The sequence below is a fragment of the Poromitra crassiceps genome (genome assembly GCF_964638095.1).
Source record: "Poromitra crassiceps genome assembly, chromosome: 23".
NCBI classification, from domain to species: Eukaryota; Metazoa; Chordata; class Actinopteri; order Beryciformes; family Melamphaidae; genus Poromitra; species Poromitra crassiceps.
This window is the reverse complement of record NC_139639.1, coordinates 17,531,286-17,558,800: the sequence shown is the minus strand read 5'-3', so window position 1 is coordinate 17,558,800 and position 27,515 is coordinate 17,531,286. Positions and strand designations below refer to the sequence as shown.

At 41.3% G+C, this 27,515-nt stretch overlaps 3 protein-coding genes across 4 annotated transcripts in view; 1 reads left to right on the top strand and 2 right to left on the bottom strand.

Annotated features, from left to right (window-relative positions):
* Positions 1 to 25,880, bottom strand: part of LOC310797125 (caspase-8-like) — a 29,086-nt gene extending 3,206 nt beyond the window's left edge. The window contains exons 1-2 of one of the 2 annotated variants that reach the window (XM_083659436.1): positions 25,565 to 25,880; positions 24,868 to 24,935 (exon numbers count right to left, since the gene is read on the bottom strand). In XM_083659436.1, the coding sequence (XP_083515562.1) occupies positions 24,868 to 24,935; positions 25,565 to 25,757 (261 nt within the window). In that variant the 5' untranslated portion in view covers positions 25,758 to 25,880. Of the gene's footprint in view, positions 1 to 503; positions 562 to 24,867; positions 24,936 to 25,564 lie in introns of those variants that run through there. The other variant, XM_083659435.1, reaches the window with a different exon arrangement.
* LOC310797132 (uncharacterized protein) lies at positions 1,682 to 6,750 on the top strand. The gene is made up of 10 exons (XM_083659443.1): positions 1,682 to 1,717; positions 2,744 to 2,826; positions 3,056 to 3,105; positions 3,228 to 3,391; positions 4,077 to 4,249; positions 4,663 to 4,796; positions 5,111 to 5,264; positions 5,560 to 5,665; positions 6,098 to 6,184; positions 6,362 to 6,750. The coding sequence occupies exons 2-9, from the start codon at positions 2,751 to 2,753 to the stop codon at positions 6,144 to 6,146; spliced, it is 906 nt and encodes a 301-aa protein (XP_083515569.1). The 5' UTR covers positions 1,682 to 1,717; positions 2,744 to 2,750; the 3' UTR covers positions 6,147 to 6,184; positions 6,362 to 6,750.
* LOC310797322 (caspase-3-like) lies at positions 21,749 to 24,783 on the bottom strand (the record flags this gene model as incomplete). Its single annotated transcript, XM_083659691.1, has 7 exons — positions 21,749 to 22,159; positions 22,408 to 22,515; positions 23,081 to 23,138; positions 23,365 to 23,502; positions 23,707 to 24,262; positions 24,363 to 24,465; positions 24,778 to 24,783. The coding sequence occupies 7 exons, from the start codon at positions 24,781 to 24,783 to the stop codon at positions 21,749 to 21,751; spliced, it is 1,380 nt and encodes a 459-aa protein (XP_083515817.1).
* Positions 25,881 to 27,515: the final 1,635 nt, after the last annotated feature.

The following is a 27,515-nucleotide window of genomic DNA, read 5'->3' as shown; positions in this document are numbered from 1 at the left end:
TGGTTGGTGTTGCTGGGGACCCAAGGATGTCCAGTCTTCAATTTAGTCTACTTTGGTCAACATGTTCAATATTAATAACCCTTCACTAAACAATGAATAAACAAGCGAACAGTGCTCTGTGCAGCAGCAGGGCGTATGGGCACTGCACTAGTGTGATCCTTCCTCAACATGGGTGATGAAGAAAATCAACCTGAAAGCTCAACAAATAGTCTTTTGAATGTCAAGCTTTCGCCAGAGATCGACTTCTTCAAGGCATAACATTATCTTCTTCAATGCATGGTCTAGCAAGTCGACTTGTTGTGTTACCTGTTCATGCTTTTAAATGTGTTATGCAGGCAGGCAGACATACACTCTCCATTCACTCAAAGTCTCGTTAACTGTCTGTGTGCAATATCTGTAGGCATTAACAGGATGATATACATGTTTACCCGTGCTAACGTGTACGTAACACTTACATTAGAAACTATGCAGATATTATGATATTGAATGAAACCTCAACTTACAGTCACGAAACTTTCCCTCCGAGTTGTGTTCGTAGTACACTACACACTGCTGCCGAATTCGCTTTCGATTTCGCGCTGCCTCTGATTGGCTTACCCTGATATGAGGAGTGATTATTGGTTAAGGTTAAAGTAAAAACATCAAATCAGAGGCAGAGTAGGGCGGGTCAACCAGGAAGTCCATACAGAATTTTCTACTACAAATAATACAGTGGATAGTCTCGCTCTCGTGATTCCAACAGTATGTTTCATACACTAACCTAGCACTAGCACTAACCATGAAAATATGCCTGCTAATTTAAATAGGCTTCCTGACATTGGCTGTGGTTTGAGGGTAGAGCAGGAAGTCATGGACAGTAATAAAAAAGAGCTGCAGCTAGACAAGAGGCCATTTCATTTTTTTAGTGCCGCACACCACCTAGTGGAAGAAAAAGAACCCTGCACTGTTGTCTGTCTTGGTATAATCCAATCCCAGTATGTTTTAATACTTTTTTTTTAATACTCTCTACTTTGTGTAGCTAACGTATTTTTTCTTATTTTCATTTCCATTGAAATATGCAGTGACCAGTCCAGTGCATCTGTGGGAGCTATGTTGAAGATGCTGAGCCTCCCCATCAACACATGAGGTCTGATATCTCCTGATACTTGAATACATTTTGAATAACAATATTTGTACCATTAGGCTACTAGAAGAGCAACAATGCTTTATCCTCACAGCTTCTCTCCTTTCTCTTCTTCTCTCTCTTTTTTTTTTTTAAAGTTTGGACATGATCTCAAATTTCTCTCTTGAGATTGTTTTAGGTTATGATTAGGCCAATTAAAGTGCTATGTTGTCTTAATTCAGTTCAGGACCCCCACTGGGATTCCAGAGTCAAGGGTTACACAAATACACATGTTAGAATATGTTTAGCAGTGGCATCAATTAATCTGGTTGAGAAATGTTGTTCTCCCATTCAAATCACTGGCTGCTTATATCATACCATGATGATGTATTGTATGCTATTTCAAGGAAGGGAGTGGTGAGTGTGAGCGAGCTGTGTGAGAGAAATAAAGATAAAAAAAGGAAGAAGGAGAGAAAGAGACCAAAAGTTTCCGGTAGGGAGCTATATAGCATGTGACATCATGCTTCTGCTGACCACAGAAATGTGTCATATAGTTTAGTGTCACTGAGCGGTCAGAGACCAGACAGAGACGGAGGCAGTGAAAGACAGCAGCAGGTACAGTAATTGTTTATTTTGTCTTTTCTTTACAACAATGCTATTCTAATGTACAGGAACATTTTATTTCTAATTTGATTCACAAAGCTTAGGTTATATCCACGGGCACATATTTGTCAGTTTTGAAAGGATAATAAGTTAGGCAATGGCATTGACGTCTTAAATTATTCTCTCTTAGATTTTTTTTGCTTGTGAAATGGAAAAGCTATTGTAGGCAGTGGACATTTCTGAAAACACACTATTTTCAATATAATAAAGTTAAACAGGGAATATTGAAATAATAGTTGCTTCTTATCTTGACCATTATCCTATTTGACCAAGCTATTACTTATTTTAGATGTTATAAGGGGAAGTAACGCCAGGAAATGACTTGCTGTATGCCTATGACATTTATGTTAAGTGTGAGGAACCACCTATATCTGACACCCCATAGTTAGTATTTTAAGCTCTGGGTAGAGCACATGCCCACCAAAGTTATTATACTTTAGATTTGCATTTAATTATGTTGAATTTTGTTTTGACTTTTTTTTTTTCAATTTCAATTTAGATTTAATAAATGTTGCTAGTTTAGTTTAGCTTTTTTCAGTGTTCTTTTTTTTTTATTACATGGGTTAGGCCTATTTTTCAGGGGCAAGATTAAAAAAGGTCAGAAAAATTATTGTGTAATAAAAACAACAAAACATCATACCATTAAAAATAAATCACTTAGGACAGATGAACAACAATCCACAAAAGACAACTATAAAAGATGATGTGAGTCAGTCAGTCAGTGTGCTTCATTAACCAAGATCCACCCAAAATACGAGGCTTATGTATGAAATGAATTGACAAAGAGAAAAACTAAAGACATTTTCGACATCATTTGAGTTTATTTTGTAAGCAGTTTTAGTTACAGTGTATTATTTATTTTTGTATAGCCACATTTTTCGTTTTTATTTCAGTTAACAAAAAGTTTCTTCCCCACACACCTAATTTTCGTTTATTTCGTTAGTTTTCGTTAACGATAATAACGTTGATGCCCACTAGGTCGGCTATGAAGCTCTCTCCTGTCCATCCAATATTGTGGTCCAGTTTGCTGGTTCTGTGGGCCCACAGGAGCTCTCAACATGGTGGGTGACTTTTGACCTTATAGTATGGGCGTGTGTGTGTGTGTGTGTGTGTGTGTGTGTGTGTGTGTGTGTGCGTGCGTGCGTGCGTGCGTGCGTGCGTGCGTGCGTGCGTGCGTGCGTGTGTGTGCGTGTGCGTGTGCGTGTGCGTGTGCGTGTGTGTGTGTGTGTGTGTGTGTGTGCATTCATGATGTTGTCAGCACCCTAATATGTCTCTTCTTTTGACTTGCAGAAGCCCCCAATGCATCCCTCTGTGGAGAGCTGGATGTTTATGGTGATGAAGTGAGTATCACAATAGATTTTTACTCCTAATTTCATACAGGAACAATAAACACCTCTTCACTCTATAAGATTCGTGAAACAGGTGTCTGTCTCCTTCGTCTGTGTCTTTACGTCTCTGTCAGTCACTATTTCAGCCTGTGGTCCAGAATTCTTCAGGACATCAAGAGCTTGTTGACGAGGATCTGAAGGAAACCTTTTCCTGCCTGCTCTACCCAACAAACACGCTCAACTGCTCCTGGTCATTCCACGTTCCTCCAAAAGAGTGGCAGTCTTCCGCCTTTGTCATGTAAGCACAGACCTGCTCCTAGTCATTTCTATTGACTGCTGCATTGATAGTCTGTGAACATGAACACCACTCAAAGAATCAGAGAGAGCCCATCTGTGTTGCATCAAATGTGACGTCTGGAGAAGGCTGGACAGTGAGTGAGAGACTTGTGTGTTTCTCTGCACTTTTACAGCAGCACTGCCAGTTACAAAGTAGAAAATGTGCCATAATGCCAGAAAGATAGTCCTCGATACAGCCTCATTTAGGTGTGGAAATGAAATCTTTATCATTTTGCACATTGGTGCAATCTGGGAACCCATCGGTTAAACAACAAAAAAAACAAGATTTTTTTCTATGCAAGTCGAAAGTCTGTGTCGAGAGATTAACAGTGGTGTGACATCAGGCATTAGGGTATGGTATGGAGGACCGGAAGAGTCATGCGGAATGTAATAAAGTATTTCATTAATTATTATCTAATTGTACAATAAAAAATAGTAATTACAAAAAGAATTCACAAATGAAGTATGGGACAAACAAACTATTCTCCATTGTTTCTGGCTATGGGAGACAGTGTTGAAAATGTTACTGATCCAGGCTAAACTGTCCGAGGGTAACCATTTTTTCAAAGTTAAAAGTATACCGTATGAATGTGACTTATTGTTTTGAGTGTGTATCTGTCTCTCTCTCTGTCTGTCTGTTTCTCTAGTAATTGTGAGGATGGGGAGAAACATTCCTTTGAGGAAGGAGCTCAATCAAAGTCTGTGGTTCTGTGTGGGGATTGCATCGATTACAGCAAGTTCAAGGTGATCCTCCATGTCAATGTGTCCCTGCCCAACATGTGGACAACCTACACCTACAAATACAACACTGGACTCCTAGGTAATACAAGTACAGTACTTTCACCATTGTTGTCTATTTATGAATATTACTACTGTTCTTGGTATCACTTTATTTTGATAGTCCATTCCTGACAGCGTATCCGCGGACTGTCAACAGATATAGTTTCAAAATTATATAATTTAGGTATTTTTTGACTCATGAAAACAATTCCATGCAGGAATGTTTCTCTGAAAACATGTCTGTTGAAACAAATCTTGTTGAGAGTCAACTGACAGAGAGTCAACAGTGGAGTATCGAAATAAAGTGCAAATGCACGCGTGCAAATGCATGCGTGTGTGTGTGTGTGTGTGTGTGTGTGTGTGTGTGTGTGTGCACGTGCTTGCACATGCATGTGTGTGTGTGTGTGTGTGTGTGTGTGTGTGTGTGTGTGTGTGCATGTGTGTGTGACACAGAGGTCCTGCCTCCACCCCCTAACATCTCTGCAGTGGTTAGAGAGGGAGGCCTGTTGGTGATCTGGGATCAGCCCTACAGTCGTTCAACCAGGAACCCCACATGCTTTATCTACCAGCTGAACATCAGTGGCAAGGTACTGTGTGTGTGTGTGTGTGTGTGTGTGTGTGTGTGTGTGTGTGTGTGTGTGTGTGTGCACGGGGGCATGTGTGTGTGTGTGTGTGTGTGTGTGTGCACGGGGGCATGTGTGTGTGTGTGTGTGTGTGTGTGTGTGTGTGTGCGTGTGTGTGTGTGCACGCGGGCATGTGTGTGTGTGTGTGTGTGTGTGTGTGTGTGTCCGTGCGTGCGTGCGTGCGTGCGTGCGTGCATGTGTTCAATTTGGATTCCTATAACAATGCACCCTATCTTCAATTTGCAATCTATCCATGTCGCTGAATCTTTTCAACCCAGGAGAGACTCAAGGAGGTGACGGGGCAGCTGAGTTATACAGAGCCGAACGCGGACCCAACACGCAGCTACAGAGTGAGGATGAGGACAAGGAAGGATCCCTTTTGGTGCACCGGCTCTCTTCACTGGAGTGACTGGAGTGACTGGAGTCACACTAGTGAGTGCTGGAACTGATTCAACCACCAGGTGGCGGCCAGTTTGTGCCACCTCCATCCACTGGTCCATTATTGGGACGAGTGTGGAAGCAATACATTAACATTAGCCACTTTATATTTTGAAATACAATAACCTCAGGAAGGTCATCACCGTCACTAGTGTGTGTGTGTGTGTGTGTGTGTGTGTGTGTGTGTGTGTGTGTGTGTGTGTGTGTGTGTGTGTGTGTGTGTGTGTGTGTCTGTGTCTGTGTCTGTGTCTGTCTGTGTCTGTGTCTGTGTCTGTGTGGGTGTGTTTAGCAGCGTCTGAGTCACCCCTCAAACCCAACTGGCTGGTGATCGTCAGCATTTCACTTGGAATCCCCATGCTCATCCTGGCTGTGCTGCTGCTGTTCAGGCTTCTGAGGTATCGGCTTCCTGTTTCTCTTATTATTTCTGCCCTCTGTTTGTAATGTGAAACTGAGCAGAGACAGACAGCACATGAAAACAAAGTGCAGCTTCTGGTAGAAGCAGTGATGTTATAGTCAGAGAGAAGAGTGAGCACAGTAAGCAGAAGTGAAAGCGTAGGGACGGATGGCGGCGTTTTTTGTGTGTTCTTTTTTTAACTGGGGCTGCAGAACACCCACCCAAACTTCCTCCAAGTAACATAAACCGCCCATATGTGTTCAACAACAGCCAAACAGTGGAAAAACACAAGATGAAAGAAAATGTCTTTTAATGTTCCACTGTTTCTGTCAGCTCTCAGTTTTAGAATAAATGAAATAATACCAATTTTATGCCACACGCGCGCGCGCGCGCGTGTGTGTGTGTGTGTGTGTGTGTGTGTGTGTGTTTTTAGGGTATCCGAGCTTCTGTCTCCTCCCATATTTCGGCCCGCCGCCAAGTAGCCTACAAATATTTTCTGGAGAAAAATGAAACATTTCTGGTAAGTATGCAAAATATGCACGCTCGCACACACACCCACACACACACACACACACACACGCACGCACGCACACATTTTATCACCCATTCCCCAAATTGAACCACAATGACTCACATTACTGGAGCCGACGTACAGCATGTTTAGTGTGATGTTCTTGTTCTTGTTCTGTGTTTCTAGTTTCCCCTTCCTGTCCAGCCGCCTAAATACGTGGAAGAGATCACAGAGGTGGAGGATGCATAGCAAACACCCGAAAAGACATTTCAATAGCAGCACAGAACTGAAACTACTGAAGTCACATATAGCTGTATGCACTGCCAGGTTTCTATATTAGAACATTTCCATGCAATAACCGCCCCCCCCATCCCACTGGTGCCTTTTAATATAACAGTGCACTCACTCCTCCCTCTTCTTTATAACGTGTTTCCCCACTTCTATGTCCTCTCCTTTGAGAAAAAGATTTCAGTGTCATCCTCAACAGCCAGAGAAAATATATTGATCACAACACTTCTGTTATGATTTAACAGTTAGTCGAAAGGTAAAGGAGAAGAAAAGTCGGCCTCTTAACATTACTGACTATATATATGTGTGTGTGTGTGTGTGTGTGTGTGTGTGTGTGTGTGTGTGTGTGTGTGTGTGTGTGTGTGTGTGTGTGTGTGTGTGTGTGTGTGTGAGTGAGTGAGTGAATCAATGATTGATGGATGGTTGAATTCTAGTGGTGACACCATGAATTGTTTACTTATCTAAAAATTGTATTGTCTCTCTTTATTCTCTCTTTATGACTTGCTGGAACCCAAAATATAATCAGACCATGGGTCATAGTGTATCCAAATGTAATCTGCTTAATATGCCAAACTGTTGACTTTTGTCAAGTACAGAGATGGGCAGTATTTGAAATACTTGTATTTGAAATACGTATTTCAACTACTTTTTTGTATTTTGTAATTTGTATTTGGCTGGGCAGAGAAAAATTAGATGTAATTTGTATCAAGATACTTTCAGATCTTGTATTTTGTGTATTTCAAATACATAAAATACATTTTTCTTTTTATTCTCAAATTGACACATGTAAACATTGACACAGGTTTAAACTAAAGATGGAGAAATTAGTTGTACTAAAAACAACTAAGTGAACTAAACTGAAACCTGATATGAATAAACAGAGAAATTACTTGTACTAAAAAACAACTAACTGGACTGAACTGAAACCTGATTTGAATAGGAGAAATTAGTTGTACTAAAAACAACTAAGTGAACTAAACTGAACTGAAACCTGATATGAAAAGATGGAGAAATAAGGTGTATTGAAAAACAACTAACTGAACTGAAACCTGATGTGAAAAGATGGAGAAATTAGTTGTACTAAAAACAACTAAGTGAACTAAACTGAAACCTGATATGAATAGATGGAGAAATAAGTTGAAAAAACAACTAACTGAACTAACCTGAAACCTGATATGATTCAGAATAGATAGAGAAATAACTTGTACTGAAAAACAACTAACTGAACTAAACTGAAAGCTGATATGATTCAGAATAGATTGAGAAAGAAGTTGTATTGAAAAACTAACTAACTGAACTAAACTGAAACCTGATGTGAATAGCTGAAGTAATAAGTTGTACTGGAAAAAAAACAACTAACTGAACTACCGTATACTAAAACCTGATATGAATAGATTGAGATTTAAGTTGTACTGAAAAAAAACCTAACTGAACTAAACTGAAACCTGATTTGAATAGGAGAAATTAGTTGTACTGAAAAACAACTAACTGTCATAAACCTGATTTGAATAGATGGAGAAATTAGTTATACTGAAAAACTATAACTGAACACCAAAGTACCCTAATGAAAATCAAAAATGTCTTTCTGTTGCTACAAGGATGTCTGAGCTTCACTGTGCATAATGATGGCTGTGCAGATTTTGACACTAGAATGGTGTTACCACTGCTGATAGTGGAAAGTTGTATTCAGTGAGTGATTGTTCTGGGGAAGTCATTTTAAGGATGTAAGGATTTGAACAAGAGTCCAATTTCATGGAAGGCCTTTTTTGTTTGAGATGCAGTTTCTCATCGTTCCTCTCACCGATTCACAATTTCACAACCTTAGACAGGATGTGCATCAGGGCATTCAATTCCTGAAATGTAACCTTTTCTAGTTGTATAAATATGTTTGCACGTTAAATAAATACTGTGACGACAAGTTACTGACATGGTGGTGAATGTGAAGTTGTTTAAAGGGGACCTACTATGCCTTTTACCTATTTCAGTTATTTATATATCGTGTTATGATGTCAGATATCTATGGCTAAACATAGTCAAAGTTCCAAAACTTGAGGTTAACATGCAGAAATGCTGCCTTTAAGTCAAAAGCCCTCACAGAAGGTGATTAACAGCTGAGCTGAAGGAGAAATTAGTTCTACTGAAAAACAACTAAAACTAATACCCCGTTCAAGACAACTCGGACTGCCGGAAAAAATGGGTTCCGACCTGTAAAAAGTGAATTGAACGGTCGTTCAGGCCGGAATTACAGCTCGGAAATTCGGGTATCATTCAGAGCTCCGGTTTCTCCGAGTTGACGTCACAGTCACATCAAAATGGCTACTTGCATCGTTGATGATAATCACAAAATTATTATAAAGATGTTTGTTGATGTTTTAACACACATTTTGAACTCTTAATGATGTAATGTTAACGTTTCATATGTGTTTGTGTCATCTGTGTTTCGTTCTGTGTGAAATTCAACATTCAGCATGTTCGGTTAGCATTGTTCGCTAGTAGGTAGCTGCCATGCTAACATGGGTTGCTATAGCAACAGTTTGGGTTTCCCTCCCGAGCGGGAGGTGCAGCGTGAACGCAAATCTGTCCGGGGCGGAGGTTCCGTGTTGAAACTTCGGCGGTCCGAGTTGTCTTGAATGCGGTATAAAATGGAAGAACTGCAGTGTGTTAGGGAGTACACATACTGTGACAGAGGACTAAAGAGAGGATTTACTGTCTAAGGAAACCAGAAAATTTCACTTTTGAATAGCTGAAATCAGAGAATTAGGACATTTTCCTTAAAGAAATGTCTCTAAATGATTAATAGATCATCAAAATAGGCAATTAATTTAATATTTGGCAATTCATCTATGAATTGACTAATCGTTGCAGCTTTTTATAAGTTTTTATAAAATGTATTTTCATGTATTTTCAAAATACAAAATACATATTTGTATCTCAAATACATTTTCAGACAGGTATTTTGTATTTGTATTGTGATACATTTTTTGAGCAAGTATTTGTAATTTGTATCAAAATACTTTATGATGTATTTTCGCCCATCTCTGGTCAAGTAGGACAATACAATGAGTGTCAGAACTTCAGGAAAGTTGAAAATCAATTGAGTATACATTTTTTGTGCTACGCAATCTGAATGGTTCCGATATTATAAAGACCACCTGTGTGATATAAAGCAGGTTAGATTCAAGATTCAAGATTCAAGATTTTTTATTGTCACTCCGTAGTACAAGTATCACGTGTGAAATTCTTGTGCTGTAGGCTCCGTTACAACATAGTGCAAATAACAGTATAACAGTGCAAAAACAGGGCATATAGATGCAGTAAAACAAGAGAACAAGCAATAACAGTAAACTTTTTCTTTTATTTTCTAGCGTAGACACCTTAAAACATGATTAAACATTCTGTTTGCACAGGTGCAAATAACATAGGCATAATTATCATATGTAATGGTAGCAGCTGCTACATGATTGTTTATTTGTGTGTGTTAAGGAGTCTCGTGGCCTGCGGGAAGAAACTGTCCCTCAGGCGATTAATTCGATTAAACTAGAAACACCAAGGACTATTTTGAAATACTACTTGACCCAGGTCTAATTACAGCTTAACAGCAGACATGTCTGGATGTGTACGAATAATTGTATTAGTCTACCTTTCAAAGTGTGGCTGAGCAGCCTATTCACTGACATGAATGTGGAAAATGTCAGAGCCTGCAAGAGCCTTTTTTTGCCTCCTTCATTACTGTGCTACACTTCCCTCGTTCTACTGTTATTCAGCAAGGTCATTAACCTACCATGACCTCAGATGTGATCAAACTAATTTCCTACAATAGACAAGCCGCAGATGTCAGAGATAAACTACTGTATAGCGTACGCACGGCTGCGTCTCCCCCAAGTGGACAAAAAGCAACAACACAAGAGCCCATCAACTATGTTCGAACCTAGAGAGGGAAAGAAATTAGACATTACAGGACAATAACTCTTTAAATATCGTCATTTTATGACACAACTTCTGGATGCAGACAGACTATCAGGGGCAGCTTACCTATATAGTCACATACTGACAAACGTACAGACACAAGCACACACACCACAAAGCACCACATATGATACATACATACATACATATACTACAGTTTGGTAGCAAGACACTTATTGCCAGACGCACGGCTCCCACACTGACTTGGACATGGTCACATTGGTCAATTTCAATGGTCAAATTCCTTGGATGTGTATATACTTGGCCAATAAAGCTGATTCCGATTCTGATTCGTAACTGATGTGTTTTAGGGTAATATTGGTGACATATGGTGGACATATTGATTAATTTATGCGCTAGATTGTAATTGGAGAAAAAAAATCAAACACTTTCAAAGCCGTTTATTCTCAAAAAACCCTCAAGGCCTAATTTAATTGTTTAATTATCCAAAATCTCCCAAAGCTTTTCAAGGCCTGTTGGAACCCATACAGTCTATGGTTGGAACCATCATTGATTCAAGATTCAAGATTTTTATTGTCACTCCATGGTACAAGTATCACGTGTGAAATTCTTGTGCTGTGGACTCCGTTTACAACATAGTACAAATATAACAGGGCATATGAGTGCAAAAACAACAAGAGACACAACAAGCAATAAGGCAGTATAGTGATAAGACAAGTCAGAGACAGTGGCATATTCACTGCACATAGGTGCACATGTCGTGTGCATACTTTAGACGTGCTTAAACATTTTAAATTCGGCGTATTTGACATACAGGTGCAAATAGCATATTCCTTATTAAACATACAATTAAACTCTGCGTTTTAAATTCGGCGTATTTGACATACAGGTGCAAATAGCATATTCCTTATTAAACATACAATTAAACATTAGACATACGTAATGGTAGCAGCTACAGTACGGTACAGTACGGCTACTACACTATTTGTGTATGTTAAGGAGTCTCGTGGCCTGCGGGAAGAAACTGTTCCTCAAGCGATTTGTGCGTGCTTTCGGAACCCTGTATCTTCTCCCTGAGGGTAACAGGGAGAACAGGCTGTTGTGGGGATGGTTTGTGTCTTTGATGATCTTCAGGGACCTCCTGAGGCACCGCTGTTTATACAGTTCATGCAGATCTGGCAACTCACATCCTGTTACGTGCTGGGCCGCGCGTCTCACTCTCCGTAGCGCCCTGCGGTCCATGGTGGTACAGTTCCCGTACCAGGTGGTGAAGCCGCCAGTCAGCAGGCTTTCAATGGTGCCTCTATAGAAGTCCCATAGGATTTCTTTCCTTAGCCCAAATTTCTTCAGGCGCTTGAGTCCGTGTATTCGCTGTTGGGCCTTTTTGACAACAGTGGCGGTGTGGCTGGCCCAAGTCAGGTCCTGGTGGATATTGACTCCCAGGTACTTGAAGCTGTCCACCCTTTCCACCACTGTGCCGTTGATGGTGATTGGGGGGTGTGCGCGCCCCCCCTCCTGTAGTCTACAATGATCTCCTTGGTCTTGGAGACGTTCAGAGAGAGGTGGTTGTCCTGGCACCATTGTTCCAGGGCCCCCACCTCCTCTCTGTAGGCCGTCTCGTCGCTCCCCGAGATCAGCCCCACGACTGCTGTGTCGTCTGCAAACTTCACGATGGTGTTAGAGGTTTGAGTCGCCACGCAGTCGTGGGTGTAGAGGTCGTACCAGAAGGGGCTGGAGATGCACCCCTGGGGCGCTCCTATGCTGATGGTCAGTGGGGAGGAGGTGAGGTTGCCCACCCTCACCACCTGGCGGCGGTCTGTCAGGAAATCCAGGATCCAGTCGCACATTGCTGTGTTAAGTCCCAGGTCCTTGAGCTTGCATACCAGCCTGGAGGGTACTATGGTGTTGAATGCTGAGCTGTAGTCCACGAACAGCATTCTTACGTAGGTGTCCTTCCCCTCCAGGTGGGACAGGGCGGTGTGGAGCACGTGTGCTACTGCATCCGCTGTGCTCCTGTTGGGGCGGTATGCGAATTGTAGCGGGTCGTGGTCCGGGGGGAGTGTGGGGCGGATCTTTGATACCTCTCCATCCCACTGGCCTCCACTCTTCTTTTTACATTGTGACCTTGTGCCCCTATAGCTTCTCATACCCCCCCTCACTCCCCACCTGCTACCACCTAGCTTCTCATACCCCCCCTCACTCCCCACCCGCTATCACCTAGCTTCTCATACCCCCCCTCACTCCCCACCCGCTACCACCTAGCTTCTCATACCCCCCCTCACTCCCCACCTGCTACCACCTAGCTTTTCATACCCCCCCTCACTCCCCACCTGCTACCACCTAGCTTCTCATACCCCCCCTCACTCCCCACATTGTGTCATTGTGGGGCGGCTGTAGCTCAGGAGGTAGAGCGGGTCGTCCATTAATCGCTTTGGATAAAAGAAGTCGGTGGTTCGATTCCCGGCTCCTCCAGTCTGCATGTCGAAGTGTCCTTGGGCAAGATACTGAACCCCAAATTGCTCCCGGTGTGTGAATGGGTGAATGTACCTACTGACTGTAAAGCACAAAGTGCTATATAAATGTAGGCCATTTACCATTTTACCAACCCTGGCATCCTTGACATGGCGTGAGTGTTTTGGATCCATTTCAGTTTGTCCACCTGAGTTAAAGGCATGTGGTTTCAACAGACCCCGAGCTGCTGGTGCTGGTGGGCGACACTGCGTTCACATCTCCATGTAGACCGACTCTGTTGAGCAGACCATTGAAACTGAGTTAGAGTTCACCACGAGCCACCACAGACTAAATGCCTAAAAAATAACTCTTTGAAGTCCTGTATCATGTGTGTGAGTGTCTGTGTGTGTGTGTGTGTGTGTGTGTGTGTGTGTGTGTGTGTGTGTTATACCTCGTTCAATGCGTATGTCTCCTAGCTGTGTTTTGTCCAGTGGATGTGTGAGGGTGGCTATATTGGCATCAGAGGCCATGCCCCTTCTGTAGCTCTCTATCAGTGTCTCCAGAGTCCTGAAACTCTGCAGTGTGTGAGCACGACCGCTCTGCTGACCCAGAAGAGACCAGCCGTCAGTGGAGTGTGTCAGTCTGTAGGTGTGTACACGGGGAGTTTTCCTGTAAAACACACAAGTGTGTGTAAAGGTTGAAACTGCGTAAATCAGGTTAAGGTTAACAAAATGTTCTACGTATGTAATGATTAACAAGAAGGGCCAGAATTCCATATAGAACAGCCGTAAGCGCTCATTTTTACATTTAGATTCCAATCTCAATTCTCTCATGTTAAATACCCAATTGAGATATATATATATATATATATATATATATATATATATATATATATATATATATATATATATATATTTTTTTTTTTTTTTTTTTTCTCCAGAAATGACAATATGAGTGACCTCTGGGTGGGTTTGACGGCCTGCCATGTTTTTTTTTACTCCTCCCGAGGTTAGCTGACAGTGTGATGTCATAGAGGGGGGACTGCTCCCTAGTCCGATACCTCACGAGTCCGACGACACCTCATGGTTTTGGGTTAGGGTCTGGGGGAGGTTAGGTTTAGGCGTGGGGGTGGGAGAGGTTAGGTTTTGGGTTAGGGTCTGGGGGAGGTTAGGTTTAGGCGTGGGGGTGGGAGAGGTTAGGTTTTGGGTTAGGGTCTGGGGGAGGTTAGGTTTAGGGTTAGTGAAAAACGGGGAATATAGAACCCGGGGAACATAGAAGCCGGGGAACATAGACATGATCCCCTGTCCAATGCCTCTTTTTTCGGACTCGTGAGGTGTCGGACTCGTGAGGTATCGGACTGGGGAGCATGCACCCATAGAGGAGGTCTACCAGAGCGCGTGCATATATCGTTTGTTATGTGCTGCCACTTTCGACACAGGGGTGTACAGTGTTCAATATTTGTCCAGAAATGACAATATGAGTGACCTCTGGGTGGGTTTGACGGCCTACCATGTTTTTTTTTTACTCTTTTTTTTTACTCTTTTTTTACTCTTTTTTTTTTTTACTCTTTTTTTTTTACTCTTTTTTTTTTCCAAACAGACAAGAGAACATTGAATATTGGAACAGACATGTGCTCATTACAGAAAATAAATTAAGATTGACAAGTATGATGGTACAAATTACAGTCGAGAATCAAGTAGCAATGACAAAAGTGAAAACAAAAACAAATTATTCCTCTTTAAATAGTTCACAATATAATTTGACAGTTTTATTACTCTTATTACCATCTATACGTTTAAGAGTCCTAATGTAATCATTAAACTCACAAAGAAACCTTATGAAATTGGGGGAAGATTTTAGCACTCTGGCCTTATGTATATGAAATTTACCATATAAAATCCACAGGTTAACAATGAATTCAATTACACTATTCTCATGATCAAAGTAGGTAATGACATGTATACATTCAATCCTGATGTTATATTTAGTTTTCCTTAGAATGTAATCCTGCATTTGAGTCCAGAACGCAAGTGAGTGCAAACAATGGTAAAATAAATGAACAAAAGTTACAGGGTCAACACTGCAAAAATTACATTTGTTATCTACTTCTAAAAATTTTGAAAAATACAGGTTTGTTGGATACATACTGTGCAAAATTTTGATGTGTACTTCTTTAATCTTATTATTGATACTGTGGCGACCCAGAGTTTGACATGTCGGTGGCGATTACGACGTCACGTGAAGGCAGCGGACCAGCCAGGGTAGTAGGGAACTTCCGGTCTCGGGTGGAGGGGGGAGTCGGGAAATACGAGGAAGCGGACAGGACGTGTGTGTAGCTAGGAGCTGTGTGTGTAGCTAGAAGCTATGAGTGTGAACCAGGAATAAAGACTGTACCAAGTATTGCCTCTTCTCCTCCTCACTTAATGATCCCGGGAGCGGATTATTACAATACAGAATCTATGTGGTGAAAGCCATGCTCTCTGCCAGTCAATGTCAGCAAAAATACTGTTCCAGTAAGCCTTCCCTCTAGGAGTAATTTTCTTTTTTTCATAGAAAGCATTACGGATATGTTTATTGTTACATTTAGCATTCAAAATGTCAATACCATTTATCTTCAAAAGGATTTCCAATCGCAATACTTCTTGATATTGAAGATGAGTTTTCATTAGATGGGAAAGACCGTTAGGGATGGCTTTCATCACATAGTTGAATTCCTTGCTTGTTACTGGAAAAGCTTTACGCAGGAGGAAATGCTCATAGCTAAATAATAAACCGTTTGCATCAAAAAGATCACTTACAAAAATAATATCTTTATCAATCCAGCTTTGCTTAAAGATTGATTTTTTCCTCACAAGAATGTCTCCATTATTCCATATGATGGTTTTGTGTGGGGAGAAGTTATGTACATAGCATAATTTCCATGCTAGGAGGGCCTGTTGGTAAAACTTAGACAACTTTATAGGTAGTTTTGTGATGTTAAAGTTACAGGAAAGTAGAAAATAGAGACCACCAACATTTTTGAAAATCTTGTTTGGAATTGCTTAATCCATTTCACTTTAAATGTATTATTCAAATCAATAAAATCTATCAGTTCAAATCCACCCTCTTTCCTGTTTCCAGAAAGTATTTCTTTTTTTAAGTGGTGGTGTTTATTTTTCCAGGCAAAATTTGTGAGTATGCTGTTGATTTCCTTAGATGTTGAGTCTTGGACAAACAATGAAAGGGCTGGATATACAAGTCTTGAAATACCTTCCGCCTTGGTTAAAAGAACTCTACCAAAAATAGATAGATCACGTTGAAGCCACATATTCATAATATTTTTTGTCTTTTTGATTCTAGGAAGAAAGTTTAGTTGTTGTCTAGTTAACATATCTTTAGTTACATCAATACCCAAATATTTAACTGTTTTTTTTACTGGAATGTTGGATATGCTTACCTCATCTGTATCATATAAGGTCAAGATTTCACATTTCCCTATATTAAGGTGCAACCCCGAAGCCTTCGAAAATTCTTTAATAAGTTGAATAGATGGTTGAATTTGGTGTTTATCTCTCAGAAATAAGGTTGTATCATCTGCTAGTTGTGTAATTCGAATTTCCCTCTGAAATATAGATAAACCATTTATATTGGGACTGTTCAAAATCTTTAAAGAAAGTAATTCTGTGACGATTAAAAATAAAAATGGAGAAATTGGACAACCTTGACGCACCGATCTATTAACAGAAAATCTTTTTGAGGTATTGGGATAGATCATTACACTACTATTGATGTCCTTGTATAACATTTTGACTACTGAAATAAATTTTCGCCCAAACCCAAACAAATCTAAAACCTTATATATAAATGAGTGTTCTAATTACTGTATCAAACGCTTTATAAAAGTCAAGAAATACAATGACCGCCTGTGATTCTACATACTCTGAGTAGTCAAGTATATCCATAACCAATCTTATATTGTTACTTATATGACGATTAGCCATGAAACCCGTTTGGGTTTCATTTATAATTTCTCCAAGGTTTTTTTTCAGGCGTCTGGCAAATACAAGTGCAAATAATTTATAATCCACATTTAGAAGTATGATCGGTCTCCAGTTTTCAATAGAAAGAGAGTCTTTGTTTGGTTTAGGAATTAAACTAATTAATCCCTGTTTCATTGTCGATGTCATTTCCTCCTTGTCAATACATTCTTTATACATTTCCATAAGTGGGGTTTCAATAACTTCCCAAAAAAACAGATAAAAAGCAGTAGATAAACCATCAATCCCAGGAGATTTTTTTTTTTTTTTTTACTCCTCCCGAGGTTAGCTGACAGTGTGATGTCATAGAGGAGGTCTACCAGAGCGTGTGCATATATCGTTTGTGCTGCCACTTTCGACACAGGGGTGTACAGTGTTTAATATTCCCTGTCCTGTCCAGTGTCCAATTTGTAAAGGCTAGCACTCCAGTAAACAGGTTTTAGCCATTTACATACTGAGAAGAGCGTTCTCAATGTAATTAAAACAGTTGGTGTTAAACAGAAACATGTGTATTGTATACCTTCGTTTAGATGCTTTGTTTATTGTTTTAATCTGCCAACTAACCATTTTTCTATGCCTTTTAAAAACATGATTACGCCGCTTTTACTCTGAAGGTAACCGGAAGTCTTATATTCGCTAGCTCAGCAAACCGGAAGTAAACCGGAAGTCTTATATTCGTCAATACGATGGAGCTGTGCATCTCTGTGCAGTTCTGCACCTGCACAGGATGCCTGTGCATCTCTGTGCAGCTCTGCACGCTTGCTTCTACTTCTCTATTGGGCTTATTCATAAGGTCATTCTAGGCTATTTATCTCCAGTATACTTAATATTGGAGGAGTCAGGGACACAATTGTTGCAATTTCCAACAACCCCAAACAGAAACCGTTTAGAGCCAAAGACCCCCCCATCTGACTGACAGGAGGTTCCCCCCAGGTTGGAGGTCTTGTTGATTTAGTATTGAATTGTAGAACTGTACGTGGGAAAATAGTGGTGAGAGTGAAGTTTAGAACATTCCTATCCATCATCTAAATTATGCTAATTTCTAGGGAATTAAATTATAGGGAACTGAAACACCCCAGTTTGAGAACCACTGCCGTCGACAATCAGTGGAAAATCTTGAAAAGTCAAATTGGTGTGCTTCTCACTAGTGATTGGAAACTTACTTGACACTATAGCTGGATGAGATTAACTCCACCCTCCTGGCACGGCTGGAAGGTTAAAACAAACACGTAACTGTCTCGAGCAGCATTCCACCAAAGAAGGATGTTATAATCTAGTGGTTCTCAAATGGGGGTCCTGGCTTGAGGGGGTCCCCAGCCATAAGGGGGGTCATTTATTTTGGCTATAATTCCATTCATAAGTAACACAATGACTATTTTGCTCGTGGGTTTGATACACTTTCTGTAATAAAACATCTAAAAGCATCAATCTTATTATCATATGGAGGGACCGTGGGACTAAATCCTATCAAATGGGGGTCCGTGGTCTAATTTTTGTCAGTTTAGGGGTCCTTCATGTGAAAAAATTTGAGAACCACTGGTCTAACAAACCAAATCAAGTCAAAGCTGATTAGCTGAACACAGTCCAATACATTTTGGTGGAAAGGAAGAGTATTCTTGCACAGCAGCCAAACAAGACGATAAAAATAGCTTAATCAAAAATGAGTTTATTCTTAGACAAAATCCCCAACAATTTAAAAATGGATATTTGTATATACAGTAAATGGATTTTGGATATAATTCCAAACATTGTCTTTGGGAAGGTTGGAGGCATTGCATTTCTACAAAAGTGTAATTTGGAGCTAAATAGAATCCTGCAATCAATTTAGTTAAGAAACCACTATTATCTTGGTTAATTATTTATAAACATTATTTCTCGCCCCATACAGCTTAATTTGGAATACAGATACACTAGATCTAAACAATGAATCAAGTTTTAATTAAAAAAAAACGTTTGTAGCTAAATTATTTAAGGAGAAGAGACAATAGTTAAAATAAATTACAATTTGAGGAGAAATGAGGCATTTCATTTCAAAATTCACCTAGATGTTATATGTATAAAGGATAAGGAAGTGTAACAATTATTAATTGTGATATTGTGAAAATATTAATTGGAAGGCAGATTATATAATGCTAAGATGGTTACACAAAGAAAGTTTGATACAAAAACAACAAATGAAGATGCACATCAACAGGTTCTCCTGAGTAGCCTACTTCACATCAATCCAGATGAATTATACTAAGTGTAAATGAGAGCTCTGGCTCTAAGTTTCAATTTGACTTGTCACCATACATGGGCATCGGTCAGGATGCAGAAACTAATGAATGTCCAGAAATGGCTTTTGTACAGAGGGAAGTATTTATTCTTCCAACACACTATTTTAGCAATGAGGAAAAACACAGGAGAAAAACAGGAGCTGCCCTTTAAATGCTGGAAGACAAACAAAACAAAGGATTAGGAAAAGATAAACAAATCAGATTTAGCCATGTAAACTTAGGGTTTAAAGTTGTCCAACTAAATACAAATAAAGAAATAAGGATATCCACCTTATTTTTGAATGCCCCGCTGTAAAAAAAAAAATCGTGGTGGGTACAAGGTCCGGTTTAACGTGACTCATTGTTTCAGCTTGCCATTTCCTTTGTTATACTCTGGCTGCAGACCCAAATTATAAACCGGAAGCTGGAGTCAGTTATAAAAGTTATAAATATAGTCACGTTATAAACAACTAACCAACGCTGGAGGTCCGTATGAAAACTCGAAATGTGTGTTACTCGAAATGGTTAAAAGTTCAATCAATTTGGTGGCGTTTTACTGCCATGTAACATAGCTAGCTAGCCGCTAACATTAGCCACAGTTAGTAGCCGACTACCCACAATGCATTACGTTAACCCAGCACCCGAACGACATGGCTGTAGAGCAGAATGGCTCTGCTGGCACTTTTCCTGAGTCCCTGAAAACTGCAGTTATTAAACCCCTACTAAAAAAGCATAGCCTTGATGCATCGGTAATCAGTAACTACAGACCAATATCTAATCTCCCCTTTATAGCCAAAATAATTGAAAAGGTTGTTTACCTACAACTCAATAGATTCCTAACCTCAAATGATCTCCTAGATAAACTCCAATCAGGCTTTCGCCCCCATCACAGCACTGAAACCGCGCTTACTAAAGTCATAAATGACATCAGAATGAACACAGACTCAGGCAAAAATTTGATTCTAGTGCTACTGGATCTTAGCGCTGCATTTGACACTGTTGACCACTCAATTTTATTGGACAGACTGGAAAACTGGGTTGGGCTATCGGGTACGGTCCTCCAGTGGTTCAAGTCCTATCTTCAAGACAGGAAGTACTTCGTCTCCATTGGCAATTACACATCTGACCTAACTAGGATGACTTGTGGGGTGCCTCAAGGATCCATTATGGGGCCCGTTCTCTTCAACCTTTATATGCTCCCTCTAGGCCTAATTATGCAAAAAAACAAAGTAGCCTATCATAACTACGCAGACGACACTCAGTTGTATATAACTCTTTCCTCAGCTGACTATGCCCCCATAGAATCATTGTGCCAGTGCATTGATCAAATAAATAACTGGATGTGCCAGAATTTCCTACAGCTAAACAAAGACAAAACTGAGGTGATCGTGTTTGGCCCCAAAGAACAAAGGCTTAAAATCACTGTACGCCTTGAGTCTCTATCCCTGAAGCCTAAGGATCAAGTCAAAAATCTCGGAGTTATTATTGATTCCGATCTCAACTTTAACTCCCACATTAAGTCAATTAGAAAATCTGCTTTTTATCATCTTAAAAATATAGCAAGAATTAGGGGATACATGTCCAGACAGGATCTAGAAAAACTAATCCACGCCTTCATTTATAGTAGGTTAGACTACTGCAATAGTCTTTTTTCTGGTCTGTCCAAAAAAGAACTTTGGCAACTTCAACTCATTCAGAATGCTGCTGCTAGAGTTCTAACGAAGACTAAGAAAGCTGATCATATCACTCCAGTTCTTAAGTCCTTACACTGGTTGCCAGTGTGTCAGAGAATAGATTTTAAAATACTGTTATTAGTCTATAAATCACTTAATGGCCTAGGCCCAAAATACATAGCTGAATTGCTCCCACGCTACGAACCGTCTAGAACTCTTAGGTCAACAGGGTCCAGCTTATTAACTGTCCCTAGGATCAAATCAAATCACGGGAAGGCTGCATTTACCCACTATGCTTCTGCTAGCTGGAACAAATTGCCTGAAGACCTCAGATCTGCCCCAACCTTACTTACTTTTAAAAATAGACTAAAGACTTTTATGTTTACCATCGCTTTTAACTGCTGACAGCTACTATGCAAACCCAATGAGTCCTCTATAAGTTTTAGCTCTTTCTGCAACTGCTGCACCTGTTGCTTATTGCACTTTTTATACTCTTTTTAAGTTTTGTTGTGATGCTTTTAAATGTCCATTTTATTTCTTCTTTTCGTTTATTTTCCTGTCAACCATTTTATGTGAAGCACTTTGAATTGCCTCTGTGTATGAATTGTGCTATACAAATAAACTTGACTTAACTTGACTTGCTGTAAAAGGGTAAAATCCTCAGACGTTTTTGTCAAGTTAAAACCATAGACTGTAAAACAGTCTATTACACTGGAAGCGGAAGAAGCACCCATCAGGCATCATGGCAGCTAGAAATAAGTTGGATAGGATAATAAAGATCAGTGAGGGAACCAACAGGTGAACAAAATAACTAATTAGTGAGGAGTAAAGCTAGGGAAAGAAGTGACGTAAAGGAAGTGAACTGGGTGAGCAGAGGAAGTGGAAAAACTAAGAATAAAAGGAAAATCTTTAGAACAGATGCCCCTGGATTTCTAATGAGAAATACAAAAAACAAAATCAGAGTCAGGGCAGGAGCAGGGCCAAACAGGCACTGCAGATTTGGGGGCGTCTGAAGCTACCCCGGACGACGGCCTGGACGCCACAGGCAGGACCTTCCAGGAGGCCGGCCCGGACACTGGCACCATTCAGGGGGCCTGCCTGGATGCTGGAACTGCATACGGGACCGTTCAGGGGGCCTGCCTGGGTGCTGGCACTCATGCCCGCGATGAGGGATGGGCACCACTGGAGGTCGGCAGTGAGGAAACACAGGAGGCCTGCGTTGACGCACAGGAGGCTGGCAGCGATGCAGCACAGGAGGTCGGCAGAGACGCAACACAGGAGGTCAGCGGTGATGGATTGGCGCCATGGGAAGTTGGCGCCGAAGGATGGGCGCCACGGGAGGTCAGGGAGGCACCTGGACTGGAGGCGCCTGGACTGGAGGCGCAGGAGGCACGTGGACTGGAGGCGCAGGAGGCACCTGGAGCGGAGGCGCAGGAGGCACCTGGAGCGGAGGAGGGAAGGAAACACTGCAGTGGAGCTGGTCAACAGGAGGGGGAGGACTAGAGCTGGTCAACAGGAGAGGGAGCACTAGAGGAGGGATGGTCAACAGGAGGGGGAGGACTAGAGCTGGTCAACAGGAGAGGGAGCACTAGAGGAGGGTTGGCCAACAGGAGAGGAAGCACTTTGCGAGAGTTGGCCAACTGGATTGGGAGGCTGACCAGCAGGAGGAGCATGGAGAGGGACAGTGTGGAGATGGCCCTGGAGTGCCGCAGGAAGCATGGGCAGACCAGCTGAGGGAACCACAACATCAAGCAGTGATAAGGGTGAAGAGGGCATGGCAGATCGTTGGAGATCGCCGTTCCATGAGACGCTGGATGTCCCTCATGGTCTCCAACATTTCTCTCAGGAGCCATTTTTTTCTCCTCCTCGTCTTGCTGTAGCTCCTGTGTTTTTTCCTGTGGTAGTGAGGGCGAAGCCATGGCAACAGTTTTTACCCGGCTCCAAGGACCATGTAAAGGAGAGCTCTCGCTCCAAGTTTCAATTTGACTTGTCACCATGGGGCATCGGTCAGGATGCAGAAACTAATGAATGCCCAGAAACGGCTTTTGTCCAGAGGAAAGTATTTATTGTTCCAGCACACAATATTTGGGCAATGAGGAAAACACAGGAGCTGCCCTTTAAATGCTGGAAGACACAAACACAACAAAGGATTAGGAAAAGATAAACAAATCAGATTTAGCCATGTAAACTTAGGGTTTAAAGTTGTCCAACTAAATACAAATACAGAAATAAGGATATAGGATAAGAAAGAATAAGGACCTAAAACTAATAGAGTAAAACATAAGTTTATCTTACCAGTGCTGTCTTGTGCATCATGCCGCCCCATGCATTGGTGTGAAAGGAATGGAGGAAACTGAGGAGTGCAGACTTAAAAAAGGAGGGAGGGAACTCAGGTGAAATGAATGGGGACAATCAGTGAGGGAACCAACAGGTGAACAAAATAACTAATTAGTGAGGAGTAAAGCTAGGGAAAGAAGTGAGGTAAAGGAAGTGGAAAAACTAAGAATAAAAGGAAAATCTTTAGAACACTAAGTTTACATCATTTGTGGTGATTTAGCTTAAGCTTTTTTGGTGAGTACACAAGTATCTTCCTCAAGGTGCAGATCTTAAATACAGGCATCTGCATCACTGGAACCTTGTCGTCAGAGCTTGTCTGGTCTGCGCCTTCCTGGCTTACATCATTGTTCACCCGAACGAGAATGCTCAGGAGGTCATCACTGTTGAAACAAATACACCAAACACAATGTACAAGACATGTTATCACCACTATATAATTCAATGGACATAATTATGATCAAATACATTTTACACTATACTGCAGCGGTAATGATTAGATCATCAACTCAAAATATTGTGGGCAAAGTAAGACTAACACTTGGTCTAAATTTGAATTTCAAGCCAAATACGTTAATTTGCTTTACCTGGGACAGCGCTCCCTCAGCTGGTTGCACAGGGACTGAATGAACAGGCTCCCAGTCCCATCTCTTCTCCTGTAGGATTTATAACCCTCTACAGAGGAAATGGCAACCAGGAAGTCTGCATCTTGGGGAACCCACTTTACAACAGAACTTGCATGATCATCATCATCAGCCTCCAGGTCTGCTTCCACCCCCGGCTGTATCTCATGCCCCTGGCAGGCCTGGATGAAGAAGACTTTGGGCTTGTTGATGAGGGCTTTGCAGTTTACCCCATTGAAAGTCTTTATAATTTCATTGATGGGGAGGAGCGCTCCATCGACCCCCTTGACACCACCTGCGTCTCCATGACTCATCATACAGCAGATGAAGGCGTCGCCATGCTGAGTAGGTGGCTGCTGAAGGTCGGTGAATGCACTGCCAGACCACTCCTGAACGTTGAGCTGAGAGATGTCTGTCAGAGAAGCAAAGCTTTTCAGCACCCGATCCATCTGGTCCTTGGTTAGGTCTTTACACATCAGCACTCTGAAGCGCAGCCGGCTGAACTCCTCTGCCAAACGTCCTGCAGGGAAGGAAAAAACAGACACACGACTCATTTAGCTTGAACCATCAACATCGCGGGGAAATAATGTAATGCTGTAAACATCGACTACATAACATACGAGCATCCTCGTTGGTTCCCTTTCTCGGGCCACTCTTGAAGTTCTCGTTGTTAATGATTACACAGAGGCCGACAGGTTCGCTGCTCAGCTGATAGTACTCCCTCTACCAACAGTGGAGACAGAAACGGTTAGCAAATCCACGATGGCACACTATGCTGTCAGTTCTAGGACTAGTAAGAATTTCTACAATCAGATGTGGAGAATGACTGCTCACAACTTTTTTTATTTAGCATTTTAAACATGTATTTCTTAAATATCTATTATGTTTTGACATAAGAATAGTGAGTGGAAGGAGGCCGGTCATTTACAATAATACATCATTCTAAATTTCACTTATCTTGAGTTATTACACTATTATAATACTGATATTCTATATTGATATTATTAAGTACAAAGGAAGCATCCCCATAATGACCACCATCTAATTATTTGCAAGGAAAAAGCCAAAATGTGGAAATAAGCAATAACTAAGCATTGTTAGTGAGCTACTGTTTAAAATTTTTACCTCATTTCCTCCACCTTTGTCTTGGCCCAGGAAATCTGGGCGAACCGGAGTAATCTTTCTGATCAAACCTTTAGATATCAACATAATGCACATGTGAGAACAAACACAATGATTATTGTAGCATAATTATCTTATATTATGTCATTATGTTATGTTATCCTCTACTCTTTCCCACTGGCTCCGCCCTCTGGGGGCTCCGTCTTAGCATATCCAATCCATGCTCAGGAATTGCTCAGCCAATAGGACGCCGCCTCCCTGTCTCTCTAGCCAATCTCTAGCCAGCCGGCAAAATATGACAGTGTCCCTGACATAACAACATTCTCCAGGTAGGCAACACCCAAGAAAACTGTTGACACTGTCGAGAGACGCTTTTTTCTGTTGCTAAAGACGTCATATCTGTCGAGAGAATTTCGAAAGTGTTGAGCGACGAAGCTTAAATTTGGCTTAAGACGGAGTCCCCAGAGGGCTCCACCAGTGGGAGACATCAACTCCCTGGGGAGACATCAGCCCCCTGCGTTGCTGATTGACCGGCGTGATGTTGGTGCATCCTGCTTTATACAGGGCGCAGGGTGGCATCATCCTATTGGCATGCACATTTTCAGTGTCAATCCCCAAGCATGGATTGGATAGGCTAAGACAGACCCCCCAGAGGGCTCTGCCATTGGTCATATAACTCTGGTTATAAGACATAACCTACGTTTATTGGGGACTGGGCTGTCTGTTGTATCAGGAGCCTGATAACAAGCTGCATGAGTACTTGGGATGGGGTTAGATGGAGGACGGGTGTAGCCCCACTCTATTTTCTCCAGATCAGGTAAAGCACTGATGATGTCCTCGTCAGTTTTCAGAAGTTCGAGGAAGGCTTGGCAGGTGTCTTCTCCTTTTCCCATGATCTTATCCAGAAGTTTGCTGACGTACCCCCCCACATTTTCATTAGTGATGTCTTTCAGGTTGCCATAGTCAGTTTCAGTTATCAATTTATTCTCATAAACTTTGGTAAGGATGAGTTGATAGTCTGCACGCAGAATCTTCTGAAGTGTTGTGCTTTTACTTCTCAAAGCAGCTTTGGCATCCATGCTGGATCTGAGATAGATAGATAGATAGATAGACAGACAAACAGACAGACAGACAGACAGACAGACAGACAAGGAAAAGGGGATGAGAGATGGAGAAAAAAGAGTCAGAGTGTAAAAAAAACAAGGTGCAGTAGGAGAAGAGCTGTCCATACCTGTTTTGGGTGGTGTTTGGGGGTGGGGTGGGGTGGGGGGGGGGTGGGGGTTAGGGGGGGCTTGGGTGTGTCGAGGGGGGAAAAAACACTGTGGTCTAAAAGGTTTGCACTTGCCTGGGAGGGGGGGGGGCGGGGGCTGGGGGGAGGATGCAAGTGGAACGTTTTCTTTCCAACACAATTCAATGGGGAAACAGGTTTTTTTATGTCTTTTTTGTTTTGATGATTGATGTTTATGTTCACCATGTCGATAATATAAGGGCTGATGTGCTCATGCTGACTACACATCCTCATAACAAGGTAATCTTTGTAATTATCATTTACTTTACTTCCGAGAATGGATAGGGCAATACGCTTTATTTCTTGGAATGTAAATGGTTTACACTCACTGATTAAAAGAAGAAAAAGTCCTCACTTACCTCAAGAAAAATAAGTTAGATATTTGTTTTTTACAAGAAACCCATTTATGCACAAAAGAACATGAGAAGTTGGGAAGGATATATGGAGGTCAAATATTTTCCAGTTCTTTTACATCTAGCTCAAGAGGGGTGTGGATTCTAGTGAACAAAAACGTGCCTTTTCTAGCCGAAAAGATAGAGAGTGACCCGGGAGGGCGTTATGTTATGGTGAGAGGTAGGATGTTTTCTGAGACGATTACACTAGTTAACATTTATGCACCCAACCATGACGACTTGACTTTTTTCCAATCAATCTTTCTGAAACTAGGTGGGGTGGATGGCGAAATCATCATGGGGGGCGACTTTAATTTAACACTGGACCATAAAATGGACCGCTCCTCTACTAAAAAGGCCCCCGAAACAAGGTCAGCAAAGGGAATAAACACATTTATGAAGGATTATGACATGAGTGAGATTTGGAGGTTTACACACCCTAAGGAGAGAGAATATTCATTTTACTCCCCTGTACATGATTCATATACTAGAATAGACTTTCATTATATCAACATCTATCTTACATAGAGTCGTCAGTTGTGATTATTTACCCCGGGTTATTTCAGATCACTCTCTAATCTCATTGGTCGTTCTCCCAAAAGAGCGTCTTCCCAGTTTTTAGAAAAGGTGATGTCTATCCCTATGTTTTCATGGTCAATGATTACAATGATACCATATAGAACATCATAAACTGTTAAAGTGACTAATCAATGGTGAATTTAATGACGTGAGAAGGAAATCACAGTTTCTGATAACTGATGCTATAACCTCAATTCCATGACCACTCTCTGGCATTTTTTGATGAGTAATTTGACTTCTATGGGCTTTTTGTTAAAATAGCCCCCAGGCCCCTCCCAAACATCCTGCGAATTTCTGCCAGACGCCAAATCCAAGATGGCCACTGGTACAATCTTGAAAAATTTACTTTTGAACCAGAGCACCTAGAATAATGTATGAAGACACTTTTCGGT